This window comes from Ochotona princeps, chromosome 11 (genome assembly GCF_030435755.1).
Source record: "Ochotona princeps isolate mOchPri1 chromosome 11, mOchPri1.hap1, whole genome shotgun sequence".
NCBI classification, from domain to species: Eukaryota; Metazoa; Chordata; class Mammalia; order Lagomorpha; family Ochotonidae; genus Ochotona; species Ochotona princeps.
In genome coordinates this window covers 49,520,005-49,537,630 of record NC_080842.1, presented here as the reverse complement: position 1 = coordinate 49,537,630, position 17,626 = coordinate 49,520,005, and the positions used below count along the sequence as shown (strand labels likewise).

The following is a 17,626-nucleotide window of genomic DNA, read 5'->3' as shown; positions in this document are numbered from 1 at the left end:
GAGTCCAGGCTAGTGAACTGTAGAATACTTCATTGTTCTGCAGTGCTCTGATGGTTTCTTTATTAGATTCCCTGGCCATTTCTGGAAAGGATTTGACATCAATGAAACGTGCATTTTTCCGTGTATGACATCAGGAGGTGCATGAGGTCAATTTATCTCATTACTGAAGATGTGGACCTTGTCCAAGTAGTATCATCAAATTCCATGGCAATGGTGGCATTTGCATGTTCTCTTAAGCATTTCCGTCTTGCCCTACCATTTCCATTTTTAATTGAGAAGCTGCTGAAACTTGGAAACCATTATATACATCATGTTGCCCAACACTTCACTCAATGGTTTTAGCATTCCTTCACGATCCTTGCTTTAAAATTAAAGATCACAAGGTGAAGACATTTCTATTCACAGTATTCCTTTGATGTTTAGTGGGCAAATTCTTTCAAGCTGTTTTCTAATTCATTATTTCCATTGTGACGACACTCGTTTTGATCTCCAAACTGTTTCCTAGTTAGTCAGTGGGTCTCCTTTAAGCTGCTCCAATGTCTTTTTGACATTCACCTCCTTATTTGATGGCACTAGAGGCCCCAACATCAAAAACAGGCAGGTGTGTTCAGCACTGTGCCACTTGAGACACCCACTTCTCTTACCAGAAACTTTGGGTTTGATTCCTGGCTCCACTCAACTGCTGGCTTCAGGCCAGCCTGGTGCAGGCCTTTTCTGCCTGCAGGGGGACTGGCAGTGTGGTAGAGCGGGGTTGAAGTGCTGTCTGCAATGCCAGCATCCCATATAGGCACAGGTTTGAGTCCTGGCTGCTCCATTTCCCATCCAGCTTCCTCTTAATGCACCTGAGAAAACAGCAGCAGACGGTCCAAGGCCTTGTGCCCCTGCACCCATGCTGGAAACCTGGAAGAAGCTCTTGGCTCCTAACACCTGTTTGGCTCATCCCTGGTCACTGTGTCATCTGAAAGTAACCAGGCAGATGGAGACCTTCTCTATCTCTCCTTCTCTCTTTATAACTCTGCCTTTCAAACAAATAAATTTTAAAATAGCTTCCTATACCAGGAGAAAACCTAATTAAGGAAAAACTACCTCTCCTCTTCATAAGAGGAAAAAAAATTTGTCCCACCCACCTTCCTCCATACCTCAATCCTCCCCACCCTTATTGGAGCCCCACATAGGCATTCCTCTCAACTATGAAAAAATGTTTAAAATAAAATTTAAAAAATTAAATTAAGGTCTTGGTGCAATGGCTCAATTGGCTAGTCCTCGCCTTGCACATGATGGGATCCCATATGGGTGCTTGTTCATGTCCCAGATGCTCTACTTCCCATTCAGCATCCTGCTTGTGGCTTGGGAAAGCAGCAGAGGACGTGTGAAAGACTTTAAACCCTGGACCCATGTGGAAGACCCAGAAGAAATTCCTGGCTTCTGGTTTCAGAGTAACTCAGCTCCAGCCGTTGTGGCCATTTGAGGTGTGAACCAGCAGATGGAAAACATTCTGTCTCTCTTTTCTGTAAATGTGCCTTTCTTCTTCTTCTTCTTCTTCTTCTTTTTTAATTTAATTTAATTTTACTTTTTTTATATCATTTTATGACATAGTTTCATAGGCTCTGGGATTCCCCCAGGCCTTCCCCAAACCCTCACCCCATATTGAATTCCTCCATATTGTTACAGTAGTACAGTTTATATCCAGTCATGATTCCTTCATTGCGGGCATGGACCGTGTGGAGAGTCAAGCACCTTATTGTCCAGACAAATTCAACAGAAAGAAACATGGGAATTAACAACATCATGAAGTTAATTAACATGGTATTGAGTGACCGATATGTTAGAAAATGCAAGTTCTTAACCACATCCTGTAACTACTTCCTTGGCATCTCAATTTTAGTATATATACTCAATCGGTTGCTGTAAAGTTTTTCTCCCAAGCTAACATGTTTTTTAGTTTAACCTAAATCAGAGTGGCACAAGGAACAGTGGAAGATCAACATTAACATCCATCATATATATAACAGCTGAGTACAAACTTAACATCAAAGTTTCTATGCAGTTACATCTTGTTTAGCATTAACAATCATAAACTGATAACGTTTTTTGGGGAGAATCTTAAGCCACAATTTAAACTTTGCAGTATATAGTGATTAAGCATGGTTTTACAGAACTTTGCATTTTAACATTTGAAGAATAAAAAAGTTTTAGGCAGGTGAGCAAGGAAATCCCCAACAACCTAGTGAGTGAGGAAGAATTTAACTCTACATCCTACCTAGTAAAGTCCAGGAGAAGCAAATAGGGAGCCTGACCAGTAAGTACAGGCTGAGCTTAAATCTGCCTTTCAAAGAAAAATAAATAAATCTCCTGAAATACCAATTTAAATTTAAAAAGAAAAACTAAAGGGGCTGTCGCCATTGCACAAAAGGTTAATCGTCCACCTTCAAGTGCCAGGATCCCATATGGGTACCAGTTTGTGCTCCAGCTGCTTCACTTACCATCCAGCTCCCTGCTTGTGGCCTGGAAAAGCAGTACAGAATGGCTCAAGTCCTTGGGTCCTTGTATCCGTAAGGGAGACCCAGAAGAAGCTTCTAGCTCCTGGCTTCAGATCAGCTCAGCTCCGGAAGTTGCAGACATTGGGGGAATGAACCACTGGATAGATCTTTCTCTGTCTCTTCCTTCTCTCTGTAAATCTGCCTTTCAAATAAAAAATATATCTTTCTTAAAGAAAAAAATTTGACTATATAAGGGTTTAAAAAGAACAAAAAATACTGTCCCAGAATCGCTTCCTTTCTTTCCATGTCCCAGACTTGGAAAAAATCATTTCTCCAAGAATAACACAGGGTTCTTGTGGTGGGAAGCAGTCACTTCCCATCCAGCTCCCTGCTAATGGCCTAGGAAAAGCAGGAGATGGTCAGGTGTTCGGTCCCCTGATACCCATGTGGGAGACTGGATGAAGCTCCTGACTTCAGCCTGGCCCATGCAAACACCTGCAAGGAAGTGAGTGTATGGAGTTTTCTCTGTGTGTCTCTCTGTAGCTCTGATTTTTTTCCAATGTATAGTTTCTTCTTCTAGAAGAAAAAGGAAAGAAAAACATTCTGGGAGCTAGAGTTGGGTTTGAAATCTACCAATTTAAACTAGATCTTTTAGATATTCACACCCATGTTCTATCTAAAAAGAATGCTTTCTCAAGATTTTGTTTTAAAGTAAAATTTTCATTTGCTCTTGTCTGTTTCATGCAATACTGACTTTAGTGAGCACCCCTCAATACCCCAATGCTCTGAGCCTTCAGAACATTGAAACTGTTTGCCTGGGCTAGGAGGATTTTGCTCAGTTAACTACCTTCCATCTCACATGACCCATGTTCTCCCAGTTTAATGTTCTACATGGTTGGCTGGCAGATGGCAAGTGGGTAGTGATATGGTTTTGTAATTAGCCTATGAAAGATGACACATAGGAAAGCAATTAGAGGGAAAATATTTACCAAAGGTTAATTTTTTTTCTTGGTACATTTGAATTCAGCTATGAGGAGCAAACGTGCTTTAAAAACAAGCATGAGGCCTGATGTGGTAGCCTAGTGGCTAAAGTCCTTGCCTTGCAGGCACCAGGATCCCATATGGGCACTGGTTCATATCCCAGCTGTTCCACTTCCCTTCCAGCTCCCTGTTTGTGGCCTGGGAAAGCAGTTGAGGATGGCTCAAAGCCTTGGGGTCCTGCACGAGCATGGGAGACCCAGAAGAGGATCCTGGTTCCTGGCTTTGGATTGGCTCAGCTCCAGCTGTTCCAGCCACATGGTAGGGAGTGAACCAGCAGATGGAAGATCTTTCTGTCTCTCCTTCTCTCTGTAAATTTGACTTTCCAGTGACAATAAATAAATCTTAAAAAAAAAAAGCATGGAACTGTTCCCTTTCCTTATTAATCTTGAATTTGGAAATGTTTTCTCTTCAAGTCTTTATTTTAGTGTAGATTCAAGAATCTGGCAGGCATGGCAACCAGGAAAAATGGGGCTCAAGTCAGAGCACTTCATGTTTGTATCAGTTTCTTTCTTTCTTTCTTTCTTTCCTTCCTTCCCTCCTTTTTTCTTTTTTTCTAGTCTTAACGCTTCAAGATTTATTTACTTTTATTGGAAAGTCAGATTTACAGAGAAGGAAAGACAGAGAGAAAAGGTCTTCCATCCACTGGTTCACTCCACAAGTGGCTGTAACAGCCAGAGCTGATCTGAAGTCAGGAGCCAGGAGCTTCTTCCACTTCTCCCGTGCTGGTGCAGGGTCCCAAGCAAGGCTTTGGGGCATCCTGTATTGCTCTCCCAGGCCACAAGCACGGTGCTGAATGGGAAGTGGAGCAGCTGGGACATGAACCAGCACCTATATGGGATCCTGGCACCTGCAAGGCAAGGACTTTAATCTTTAGGCTACCACATCTGGTCCTGTATGAGTGCTTTCGAGACACACAGCACTAACCCAGGCCCAGCGTCCTCACCCCACACCTGTGAGGTGGCCAAACCGGTTCCATCATGACCCAGTTCCCAAGCACGAGTCTTTCCCCGTAGTGGCTCCAGCAGTCAGCCTGGGGAATTTCTGGGTCTACTAGAGTGTTCTTTCCACTTCTGCCCCCTGGTCCTTGCATGGACACAGTGTTCAGGATTCTACTGGATGGATATGTTCTGCCAGGTGCACAAATTGCTGGGGGTGGTGTTGGGGTGAGGGAGTAGTCACATCAGATGCAACTGCAGTACAACTGCAGCTTCCCAAATAGGAGCGGGAGAAGCGCATTCCCGGTGGCGAGGGGTCACTGCCTATGCAGTACCACCAGCCTTTCAGACATTGGGACTGGGCTCAAGCAGCCTCCCCCAAGCCCAAGTTCCCATCTCAGTCCTCCTCAGCTGGTATTTTTCACATTCCCTCAATTTGATGGCAGGATTTAGAATACCCGTGTCGTAACTGCTTTTAATGGACAGCACCAGGACAACTTCCTGGTGTAACTGAGCAGGGGCAGGTGAGACCCCTGTGGGAGCAGGAGAGTTTGCATCTCCAGCCAACTGGAAAATAGCTTCTGTGGGTGTTTTCCAAGCCAAGCCCTGGGTGTGGTTCCTTCCCTGTGGTTTCTGGTCTCCCTGGGAGATCCCTGGGCAGGGAGGGAGGACAATGGCCCAGGCATTTGCCAGGACATCAACAGGACAGCTGTTATGAAGGATATCCGCCTCATTTCCTCTCACACTCGTTAGCTCGCAGCCCCTCGCAGCCAGCGTACTCATGCTTGACCTGTCCCCTCTTGTATCCCTTCCACAGCCTGAGTCGGTGGCTTCCTCCCCGCAGTTCAGCGATCCTCACCTGTACGTGTGGAACGCCACCGGCAACCGGTTGCTGCACCGGGTGGAAGGGGTGAAGCTGAAAACACGGCCGGCTCAGTGCACTGACTTCCTCTCCATCAAAAAACAACTCGAAATGCTGGCTAGGATGAAAGTCACTCACTACCGCTTTGCTCTTGACTGGGCCTCTGTGCTGCCCACGGGCAACCTGGCCGAGGCGAACCGACAAGCCCTGCGCTACTACAGATGTGTGGTCACCGAGGGGCTCAAGCTCAACATCTCCGCCATGGTCACGCTGTACTACCCAACCCATGCCCACCTGGGTCTGCCAGCACCTCTGCAGCACCGCGGGGGCTGGCTGCACCCGTCCACGGCCCAGGCTTTCCGGGACTACGCGGGGCTGTGCTTTCAGGAACTGGGGGACCTGGTGAAGCTCTGGATCACCATCAACGAGCCCAACCGGCTGAGTGACATCTACAACCGCACCAGTAACGACACCTACCAGGCCGCCCACCACCTGCTGATCGCGCACGCGCTCGCGTGGCACCTGTACGACCGCCAGTACCGGCCGTCGCAGCGCGGGGCGCTGTCCCTGTCCCTGCACTCGGACTGGGCAGAGCCGGCCAACCCCTACAGTGCCTCGCACCGGCAGGCTGCTGAGCGCTTCTTGCAGTTCGAGATCGGGTGGTTCGCCGAGCCGCTCTTCAAGTCGGGCGACTACCCGGCGGCCATGAGGGAGTACCTTGCGGCCAAGAATCGGCTGGGGCTCTCCAGCTCGGCGCTGCCCCGCTTCAGCGACGCCGAGCAGCGGCTGGTCCGCGGCTCCGCCGACTTCTACGCCCTCAACCACTTCACCACCAGGTTCGTGATGCACGAACAGCAGAGCGGCAGCCGCTACGACTCGGACCGGGATGTGCAGTTCCTGCAGGACATCACCCGCCTGGCCTCGCCCAGTCGCCTGGCCGTCATGCCATGGGGCCAGCGCAAGCTGCTCCGGTGGATCCGCAGCAACTACGGAGACCTGGATGTCTACATCACAGCCAACGGTATCGACGACCAGGCTCTGCAGAACGACCAGCTCCGCCAGTACTACCTGGAGAAGCACGTTCAGGAGGCTCTGAAAGGTGGGTGAGCCGGAGTGGGGTATGGTCCCCCGGGCTGATTCCACAAAAGCTCGGAGGGAGGAGGTTCTATAGGAATGGGCTCAAATGAGTGGCTCCCAAGGGCTAAAATCAGATCTCGTCCTGAGAACTAGCCTTCCCATTGGATTTCTGAAACACCTATTTTACTAGCTGCACAGCTCAAGCACTGTCAAATCTTTCAGGATCATCTCCTTCCAGTGTGTGCTTACTACGTGTTTGTAAATACAATTAGGGATCATGGTATCACAGTTTTTCTTAAAAACCATTCGAGAGCACAGACCTAGCAAGCTCCAATCTGTTGGTTCATTCCTCAGATGAGCCTGGCAGCTGGCTCCAAACCAGGAGCTGGGAACCCAACCCGGGTCTCCCAGGTGGATGTCAGAGGCCGCCACTGAGCTGTGGCAACTGCCACCTAAAGTACGAAGGTGGGGCAGCAACCTGTGGTAGATACAGCAACGCCAACAGCAGGCTTGCTGGCCTTCACCACTTGGTCAAATTTGCACCCTCTCTTCCAATTTATGTATTTAAAAAAAAAGATTTATCTATTTTCATTGATAAGTCAGGTAGATATACAAAGAGGAGAGGCAGAGAGGAAGATCTCCCCTCTGTTGATTCACTCCCCAAGTGGCCGCAGTGGCCAGTGCTGAGCTAATCCAAAGCTGGGAGAAGGATCCTTTTTCAGGTCTCCCACACGGGTGCAGGATCCCAAGGCTTTGGGTCATTTTCGACTGCTTTCCCAGGCCACAGCAGGGAGCTGGATGGGAAGTGGAGCTGCCGGGATTAGAACTGGCGCGTTCAAGGAGAGGACCTTAACTGCTACGCCATACGCTGGGCCCAGCAATCTATCATTTTTGAATTCTTTAGGATGGACTGCCAGTGTGTAATTATTAGGTCTAATGTTACAAACTGCAACCTATCATCTCAACACTCTACCCAGTATTTTTTTCTGAAATTTATTTTTTCTGAATTTTAAATGTTGATGCTAGAGCCAGGAGTTTCTTCACTTATTTGACAAATATTTATCTATTTAAAGATTTATTTGAAAGAGTTAGAATATCCGGCTCACTGCCCAAACAGCCACAATGGCCAGGGACGGGCCAGGTCAAAGCCAGGAGCCAGTAACCAACCTTGGCAGAAACCATTCTACTCATGGGACCACTTTTGGACAAAATAAATCCTCATAAACCTGATTTTCGTAACACAAAAATGAACAAATAAGGTGCGCACCAGAGGTAAAAAGTTCTATAAAGACAACAAAACAGGGAGAAGGTGTGTTTGTGGGGGTGGGGATGATACAGGGGTTACAACTCTAAACTGAGGAGATGTGGAGGTGCCAAAAGGTCTAGCGAGGCCCCAGGGCAAGTCAGTGCAGTCTGAGCGTAGGAGAGGCAACAGCAAATGCAAAGCTCCTAGCCTGGGGCCAGGTCTGTATAACCAGGAATGAGGTCCAAACACATGCAGCCTAGTAAGGGTTGGACTTTTTTTAAAGATTTATTTTATTGGAAAAGCAGATTTGTAGAGACCGAAAGATCTTTCATCTGCTGGTTCACTCCCCACGTGCTAGCAATGGCAAGAGCTAAGTCAATCTGCAGCTGGGACCCAGGATCTTTTTCCGGGTCTCCCACATGGGTGCAGGGTCCCAATGCTTTGGGCCATCCTTTTTTGCTTTCCTAGGCCATAAACAGGGAGTTGGATCAGAAATGGAGCAGCCAGGACACAAACTGGTGCCCATTTGGGATGCTGCCGTTGCCAAGGCAGAGTAATTGCAGCCAACTGAGCCATTGTGCCAGTCCCTAAAAATCTTTAAAAACAAAAATCGTGGGCCCAGCACAGTGGCCTAGCAGCTAAAGTCCTTGCTTGTGCCAGGATCCCATATAGATGCCAGTTTGTATTCCGGTGGTCCAGCTTCCCAGCTTGTAGTCTGGGAAAGCAGTCGAGAACGACCCAAAGCCTTGGGATCCTGCACTCATGTGGGAGACCTGAAGAAGATCCAGGATCCTGGCCCTGACTGGCACAGCTCTGGCTGCTGTGGTCGCTTAGGGAGTGAATCATTGGACATAAGATATTCCTGTCTTAGTGCCCAGCGCAGCATCCTAGTGGCTAAAGTCCTCTCTTTTCATGTGTAGGAATCCCGTATGGGCACTAGTTCTAATCCCTGCAGCCAGTTCCCTGCCTGCAGTCTGAGAAGGCCGTCGAGGACGGTCCAGGGCTTTGGGATGCTGCACCTGTGTGGGAAACCTGGAGGAAGCTCCTGGCTCCTGGCTTCAGATTGGCACAACTTCCATTGCAGCCACCTGGGAAGCGAATCAGTGGACGAACCATCTTCCTCTCTGTATATCTGACTTTCCAACAATAATAAAAAATTATCTTCCTGTCTCTCCTCTACATCTGACTTTCCAATAGAAAAGAGTGGCAGAAACTGTAGTATCTTACATGCACATAACTTAGTAGTGAGGGAGTTACTATATGAGAAAAAGGGTAGGGAGTTTGTGATGTCCTTGAGCCAACATGAGAAAATCAACTCTGTGGGCAAATGGAGGAGTCAGCCTGTCAGCTGCATGTCCAGGTCACCCATTCTAGCAGAACAGGAGGCAGACAGGAATGCAGATACTAGGAAGTGGGGAGATGTGTCTGTGAGACACGAAGTTCTCCAGTGGCCAAAATCTTCCAGTGAATTAGGCAATGTCATCATCTCAAAGCAAAGATGACAGAAGTTTAAGCCTGAGGAGGGAGGAAAGGTTTGAGAACAGCCCACCATTATAAATAGGTTATCAGGTCACACCAACTATCCGTAACACACAATTGTTTGCTGCTTGTGACCCTCTGAACAAAAGTGACAAGCACTTTTATCCTCGTGGTTCAACTTCATGAATTTTTTTTTTCTATTCTGGATTACTTATGGAGTCTAGTTTTACTTCAAATTTATTTCAAACCTTATCACACATTCCCTCTTCCTTACCCAGCTCATGAATCATAACTTAAATCAGCATGAGTCTAACCTGTTTCCAAGGCAGCTCAATTCCTCAAGGATCTGTACAGCTCACTTGTTATTCACCGTGTTCATTTCTGCTACTTTCCAGCATACCTGATTGACAAAGTCAAAATCAAAGGCTATTATGCATTCAAACTGACTGAAGAAAAATCCAAGCCCAGATTTGGGTTCTTCACATCCGATTTCAAAGCCAAGTCCTCCATAGAGGTCTACAACAAGCTCATCGCCAGCAGCGGCTTCCCTGAGGAGAACAGTCCTCCTGGGTGCGACCAGATGCCAAGGCACGCCGAGTGCACGCTCTGCTTCTTCCTCCTGCAGAAGAAGCCGCTGATATTCTTCAGCTGTTGCTTCTTCTCCACCCTGGTTCTGCTGCTGTCAATCACCATGTTTCACAGATGGAAGAGACGAAAATTATGGAAAAGAAAGGACTTGCAACACATACCATTAAAAACAGGCCACAAGAGAGTTCTTAGCTAGAGTGATCTTATTTCTCTCTGCAAAGAGTTTAGCAATTCACTCCAGTCCCGAATGCCAGTAACACAGACGTAACTGTGGAGTACAAAGTTTGACGTAACTGTGCTAAACAAGGTAATAACAATCAAAATTCCTGCCATGTGGCTGAATGAATTTTCCCTTAGATGCCAACATCAGTGAATTTGGTTCTTGGTTCTAAATGAGGCTTCACCCTGCTACCAAGCTATGTATCTGGCACATTGCTTTATCTAATTTCGTGAGCAGTTTTCCATCTTTTTCTCTATATATCAATAATTATAATGGTAAAAGTTCTTTTTTAAAAGTGACTTTTGTTAGACTCCCCAGATCCCCATTGGACGATCAATGATTTTGTCACCTGTAGCAGCAAGGTGCTTTTCCCTTTAGGTCCTGGTGGCTCTCAAAAGCATCTTAGGGTTAGTAGTACTAATGTACAGCCAGCCACAGAATAGACTCCTCACTACATAAATCCCTTAGGTTTTTCTCAATAAAGATTATCAAGCATTTATAAAGCATCTCATTGTGATCTTTTCACTAGATCTCTTAGTATGACTTCCATTGCCCACGTTTTGGAAAGATCACAGGACCCAGATTTGAGGACACAAACCTCACAGTACAGCAGCTTCCCCCTTTGACAAACAGGCATTCCTTAACATTTTTGCCAAGATTTAGCATTTAGTACCCCTATCTGGAGTTTCCCTTTCTATGGCTTACCTGAAACAGCTGATTATGCTTCAAGAATATTAAATAAAAAACTTCAAAAGACCCAAATTTTAAATTGTGCATTACAGATTGTGTGTGGAAACCCTTTTATTCACTTCATGCTTTCTAGGATACCCACGCTCTGTAAGCTACCTATTAGTCACCTGATGGTCCCCTGGGCTCTTCAACTGTTATCACTGTGCCTGTGTTCAAATAACCCTCATCCCGATGTACAAGACTAGGGGTGTATAGGAAGCAACAAGCTCAAATACAGATGAACAGATCCCATCTTACCTACTTTTTGGACTGATATTTAAATAACCACAATGTGGCCAACCGCCTTTCCTCTTCAAGCCTGGCAAGCAAGACTGCTGCCTGCGACGCCTGCATCCCATATGGATGATAGCTCATTTCCTGGCTACTCCTTTCCTGATCCAGCTGCTTTAGGAACAGCAGTGGAGGCACCCAAATGGGAGACCTAAATAGAGCGCCTGGCTTCAGGCTGCCTATTGCAGCCACTTTGAGAATCAAGGAGTGGAAGATTTCTCTGTTTTTTCGGATTATGAAAAATAAAAGTAACTGGAAAGGCAGATTTACAGAGAGGAGACAGAAAGATCTTTCATCTGCTATTTCACTCCCTAAATGGCCAAGCGTATCCAAATCCAGGAGCTTTTTCTGGGTCTCCCATGTGCATGCAGGATAACATGGCTACCTATTACTTCCCCAGGCCATATGCAAGGAGCTGGATGGAAAATGGAGCAGTTAGGACATGAACTGGTGCCCATATGGGATCCTGGAACTTGATGGAGCAATTGTGCCAGGCCCTCAAACAAATCAGTCTTGGGAAAACTTTTTAGCTCAATAACGTTCAGTAGGAAACTACCTTAAATCAAGGTAGTTGTGGTTGCATGACAGATCTATTTGGTAATATCTTTAAAAAAAAGATTATCTTTATTGGAAAGTCAGATATACAGAGCAGACAGAGATGATCTTCCATTGGCTGATTCACTCCTCACGTGGCCACAACTGCTGGACCTGAGTTGTTTGTCTCCCATACAGGTGTAGGGTCCCAAAGCTTTGGACCCCAAGCAGGGAGCTGGATAGGAAGTGGGGCCACCGGGACATGAACCACTGCTCAAATAGGATCCTGGGACATGCAAGACAAGGACTTCAGCCGCTAGGCTACTATGCAGGGCCCTGGTAATACCATTTTTAAAGAAAAACTGGTAGGACAGGAACTGACTCCCATATGGGACGCGAGCTCCATAGGGTAGATCAGTCCAGAATGCCACAGCACAGGCCCTGGTAGTACCATTTTTTAAAAAAATTGATTACATTGCATTATGTGACAGTTTTATAGGCACTGGGATTCCCCCCCCAGCCCTCCCCCCATGGTGGATTCCTCCACCTTGTTGCATTACCACAGTTCAAATTCAGTTGAGATTCTTTCATTGCAAGCATTTCCTGGTAGTACCATTTTAAATAAATTACCTAAAAGGCAGTTAGACACCTGCCAGTTTACCCCCCAAATGGCAGTCAACGGCTGGAGCTGAGGCAACCTGAAGCCAGGAGCTTCCAGGTCTCCCAGGTGGGTGCAGGGGTCCAATGATGTCACGCACCATTCGATGCTTACTGCTTTCCCAAGCAGTAAGCAAGGAGCAGCATGAAGTGGAGCAGCTAGTACTACTATGGGGTACCTTAGGGAGGAGCCTCATGTACTCCTCATAGCACTGCTCCCTGCAGGTCTGTTACAAGCCAAATTTAATATGCCAGTAATTCAGTCTGTCTGACGAATTAGCCAACTGCAGTATGTGATGGGTAAACGTGCTATGTGGATAGACTGGGTGCTTTTCATGGTTGCAAAAGGCTACAGTTCATTCTGTTTTATTAATTCTGTAGAACAAAGACTATCCTTGAAAACAACCACTTGACCCTGCATTTTCTGTTGTGCAGATTTGACTTATAAACTCTAGTGAAAATTCGTTGCTATCATTAGGACTTTAACCTCCTTAATTTGCATCTTAAAAAGCATGCCTGGGCCCAGCGTGATAGCAGTGGTTAAAGTCCTCACCTTAAATGCCCCGGGATCCCACATGGGCACTGGTTCTAATCCCAGCAGCCCTGCTTCCCATCCAGCTTCCTGCTTGTGGCCTAGGAAGGCAGTAGAGGATGTCCCAAAGCTTTGAGACCCTGCACCTACGTGGAAGACCTGGGAGGCTCCTGGCTTCAGACTGGCTCAGCTCCGGTCGTTACGGTCACTTAGGGAGTGAACCATCAGACGGAAGATCTTCCTCTCTGTATATCCACCTTTCCAATAAAAATAAATCTTAAAAAAAAAAAGGCATGTCTATATATTGAGCCTAATATTAAAGCCTCTTTTCAAACCTGCAGCAAATTCCGCAAGAGTGAAACTTACATCTTCTACTTAATCCAGCTCAGTATCTATTGGTAAAACATAATATTCAGGTTTATCATAAACTCACTTGAGAACTACTAATTTGCCCTCAATAGGCAAGCCTCTATGTGAAGGTATAGACTGTAACCCATTCTTTACTAACACATCTGACATGTTAGTACCTCACATTCGGAGCTTCTGGAAAATGAGGAGAGAATATTATGACTAAACTTAGTACTGATCAGTCACCCAACAACATGCGCAGTTAAGGACTGTAAATGTTAACAGGCGTGGTCCTGGAACTAGCCTCAGACTTGGCACTACTCCTTTCCTGAAGCTACAGGACAACTGGGTCAAGCCCATTTGTACTCGTAAGCTGGGACAACAACCCACATATACCGGAAACACAACCAAGAAATCTCCCAGAGGAAAGCAGCAAGGAGGCATCACCCCAAGTCTAAATGTCATCACTCTAGCTCTAAGTTTCTTGGGAAGGACATACCCTGGGTCCACTTTTCTTCAAAACTCGGGTCTACTAGAGTTCCTAGCAATGTGGGCACCATTCACCATGGAAAGATACTCGCTGTTTTTACATACTTGCAATATATCATCATCAATGAAGGTCACATTCTAGAAAAAAAAACATCAACACTCGACACAGGTGGTCATAAACACTAGCTCATGTTATGGACAGAACCAAGTGAAGCTGAGGTAAGATAACATTTCTTGTTGGGTGAACAGGTTTCACTCTATAGTTAGCCTTATGCATCTGGTTGTACATCCATGTGTTCAACTACGATAAAAGTTCCAAAAACTGAAATGTCACCAAGTACTGAGCTGAACCCATGCAAATGAAATGTATGCTTCATTTAAAAGGAAACGTACAAAGGTACCCTTGGATTTTGCTATCCATTCTAAATACTGAAGGGTTAAGAGTAAACTTGAAGGTACGCCAGTCAGCCATAGCTTAGCTAAATGAGAACTGGGGAAGTTTGGTTAGTGTATGAATCAGCAAAATGTGGGCCCAGTGCAATGGCTCAAATGCTAAATGTTCACCTTGCAAGTGACAGCTCATGTTTTGGCTGCCCCACTTCTCTTCCAGCTCCCTGCTTAAAACCTGGGCAGGCAGCAGAGGGCTTGGCACCCTGCACCCACATGGGGGAACTGGAAGAAGCTCCTCCTGGCTTTGGATCAGCTCAGTTCTGGCTGTCACGGCCATTTGGGGAGTGAACCACTGGATGGAAGATCTTTCTCCTGCTCTCTGGAAATCTGATCTGCCTTTTTAATAAATCTTCGAATTACTGTACTGCTCATAATAGCAAACATCAACCCTACTGCAACTGAAGATTTAATCCTTAGTATCATATCCGGTTGTGTACCCTGACTACCAAGTTCCATAAAACTTGCTGCTTCAGAATCCCATGCTGGGATCACACAGCGTGCTGTGATGCAGTTCGGCTTGGAAGGACTAGTGGCTCTACTCCCTAACAGCTGTATGCTTACAGGTCCTCTTATCTACAGCCAACACCCTTGCTAATCCGTTTAGCACCCAATTTCAACTATCTTTTCCAAGGAAAGTCTCCACTTAATTATTTTCTTCTTGCCAAGTGGTTAAAAAAAAGACAACCAGCCTGTGGAAGCATTGTATCAACACATCTTTTATTGCATTAATAAAATGACATAAGAAACAATCCAGGATCCTTACTTCAACAGCTGAGCAACTGTAAAGAAAAATGGTAATATGCGTAAATCTCTTGCCCACATAAATCCCATTCCAAACAATCTAACCCTGATTTTGTTTTAGTCAACTGTGAGCCCAGTAAAATATAGTGGATTTTTATTCTGCCGCATTCACTGTGTTCCAAAATGCAACTCCCCTCTGCTACTCCAATTCACACCCAGAACCCCACCAGAGCAGTGACCTACCTTACTCATCAGCCTGCTGAACTGTTCCTTTTTCAGAGACATAGATACCATCCAAAAATTTCCTGATATCCTTATTTTTAACTGTGGTTGCCTGCTGAATCAAAGCAGCTGAAAGAGTGGGGAAAAAAAACCAAAACATTCTAAATTATTCAAATAAAAATACCACAAATAAAATTACAACACTTCACAGATCTACTTACACAAAGCAAATGTACAAACCTGAATTTGAAACAAGTTCGATATCATTTCCTTCCAGGACTAATTCATCTTTCTGGGCTTGAGACACTGAACAAGCAACACCTAAAAGGCAGAAGGGGCATGTGCTAGTGTCAACACAACACCAGATCACTCAATTTGGGAAATCATCTTTGTGGAGATTTTGGCTATATGTTATAATCTAATCTTTACAGTTGATTCAATCAGTCACAGAGCAGCCAGGTATTCAGTGATTTAGCAAAACTTTCAAATCCTGTGACTTCTGACAAATTACATCTATTGCTTAAAGTTGTGCTCCAACGAAGGGGATCTCAGGAAATGCTGCAGCAGTACCACTGCCACTCCAATAGAAAAAGTTCAGACTAAGTTTTTTTTTTAATTCATTTATTGGAAAAACACAAAGATCTTTCAACTCTGAATTTGCTCCCCAACAGTCATCCAACCCGAGCTGAGCCCAGGCTTGCCACTGCCACCATCCTATCTGGGTTTGTGTCCTATCTATTCCACTTGCAGTCCACAGGCTGCTGATTGTCTCCAAGTGTTACGGGGTGGCTCAAGTACTCCCACCCTTGTGGTGGACCCAGATGAAACTCCTGGTTCCTGACAGCCCTGGCTGGTACAGCCAACTGGTGAGTGCAACAGAAGGCGGTCAATCTTCCCTTCTCTGCACCTCCAACAACCAAAACTAGGTGGCAAGGACTTCACCATTCCTGCCTCTAGTGTATCTGCAGAAAGCTGCACCCCAGTAGCTAATCAGCACTCCAAACTGGGGTATGTGATGCCAGTGTTTACGGGGTGAGGCTGACGTAGGCACCCTAGAAGGCAGCAGATGCAGGCTTGAGTACTCGGGTCCCTGAGGCCAAGCCGAGTCCCATCCAACAGTAGCTATTAAGGGCACTTGGGCAGCTGGTGCACAGATCTGCCTCTCTACTTTTCAAGTAGAAAAAGGCTTTTTAAAAAGATTCCATTTCGCATCTATTACTCTGCAAATTAATACAAAGTACAATCCTTCAGGAATTGAAACGGGCATTGAAACACATACCTGGCCTCATCCGAACCCTTCGGATGTACTTTTCACCCAGGAAGTTCCGGATTTCCACCAGAGATCCGTTCTCCTGAATTACCACGTTGATGGGGAAGTGAGCATACACCGACCTCATCTTGTACCGGAAGCCCTAACAAACCAAACAAGCTTTTGTCAACAGAGACACCTCAAGGAAATCTGACACAGTGGCGTTACAAGCCCACTTCCGTTTGTCCTCGCTAGGCCCAGTGACTGAGGTCTTTTTACCAGACTTCAGCATGCTGCATCAGGTCAACCAACTAGAAGGCCTGGGATTCAAGGTCAAGCAAGCCATGCAGGCAGCCCAGCTTTCCAGGGAGCCTGGCTGGGAGGCAGGGCCTCAGGTGCTGCAGCTCTAGCTCATTTTCTATTAAGATGGTGTGAAAGCAGACGTTCTGAAAACTACCCTTCGGATGTCCTACTCAGATTGAGCACATTGTCTTTCAAGAGCCCAGAAATGCCCACTTGGGCACACATGCATCATCCATGCCCAGAGCAGACACCGCAATCCCTCCTCACCCTCCACTTAGCCCCCATGGGCCCATACGGTCGCTTACCAGTGTAACTCCCTTGATCATGTTCTGGACGTGACTACAGATGGTGCGAACAGTGGCCAGTTCCTTGCGATTGCCCCACCATTTGTCAACTCGGAGCTGCACAGGATGTAAGAGCATTTCAGCCTTCCACCCCGCCAGGCACAAGCACAGCCCATTGATCCACACCCAATTATTCCACAAACTCCAACCATACCTGTCAACCTTCAACCCTTCAACCACAGTGGGACACACTTTCACACAGGAATGACAACTCCAAAGTTGGAACCGAACTCGGGGAACACCTCCATCATGTGGTTCCAGAGATTCTGACACAATTCCACCATAATAATCCTATTAAGCCTAATATCTAGTGCGAACACCCAGCACCGGCATTATGCAAATAGATAACCCACCGCACTCACAATGTGGTTTCCTAACTTCTAATGTCGATTTTAAAGCAGGAACACTAAACCTCCATTAGGGGCATCTAAAAGTCCTCCCAAACTCGTAAGATCACGACCTTCCACGACAAGCGGCCCACTCACCCTCTTCTTCTTCTTTCCCAGGAGGCTGAGTTCCACATTTATGTGATTGAAGTCCCTTCGCAAGGTTCCTCTGGGCCCCTTCACAATCACCGTGCGCCCTTTCAGACTGATGTCGACATTTTCTGGAATGTCGACAGTCTGATTGCTGAGAATGGTCTTCATTCTGCAACATAACCACTGGCGGTGAGAAGGCAGGCGCGGGGCCCGAGGTCAAAAATCCCGGGCAGCACACGGAAAGACCCAGCGAGGCCTCCCCGCCAGCCGCACAGCGCGCGCTAAGACGCCGGGCGGCAACTCCCCGTTCCACCCGGGCGGCGCCATGCT

General features: G+C 46.4%; 2 protein-coding genes across 2 annotated transcripts in view; one reads left to right on the top strand and one right to left on the bottom strand.

Annotated features, from left to right (window-relative positions):
• KLB (klotho beta) overlaps positions 1 to 9,920 on the top strand; it is a 35,711-nt gene extending 25,791 nt beyond the window's left edge. Inside the window, exons 4-5 of the mRNA XM_012931389.3 lie at positions 5,274 to 6,417; positions 9,516 to 9,920. Coding sequence (XP_012786843.3) covers positions 5,274 to 6,417; positions 9,516 to 9,904 — 1,533 coding nt within the window. The 3' untranslated portion in view covers positions 9,905 to 9,920. The remainder of the gene's footprint in view (positions 1 to 5,273; positions 6,418 to 9,515) is intronic.
• A 4,737-nt stretch (positions 9,921 to 14,657) lies between these two features.
• RPL9 (ribosomal protein L9) lies at positions 14,658 to 17,498 on the bottom strand. Its single transcript, XM_004579152.3, has 6 exons — positions 17,303 to 17,498; positions 16,779 to 16,874; positions 16,201 to 16,333; positions 15,162 to 15,242; positions 14,943 to 15,050; positions 14,658 to 14,737 (listed from the first exon to the last, which is right to left on the bottom strand). Exons 1-5 carry the CDS (start codon positions 17,462 to 17,464, stop codon positions 14,944 to 14,946), a joined length of 579 nt encoding a protein of 192 aa, XP_004579209.1. The 5' UTR covers positions 17,465 to 17,498; the 3' UTR covers positions 14,658 to 14,737; position 14,943.
• Positions 17,499 to 17,626: the final 128 nt, after the last annotated feature.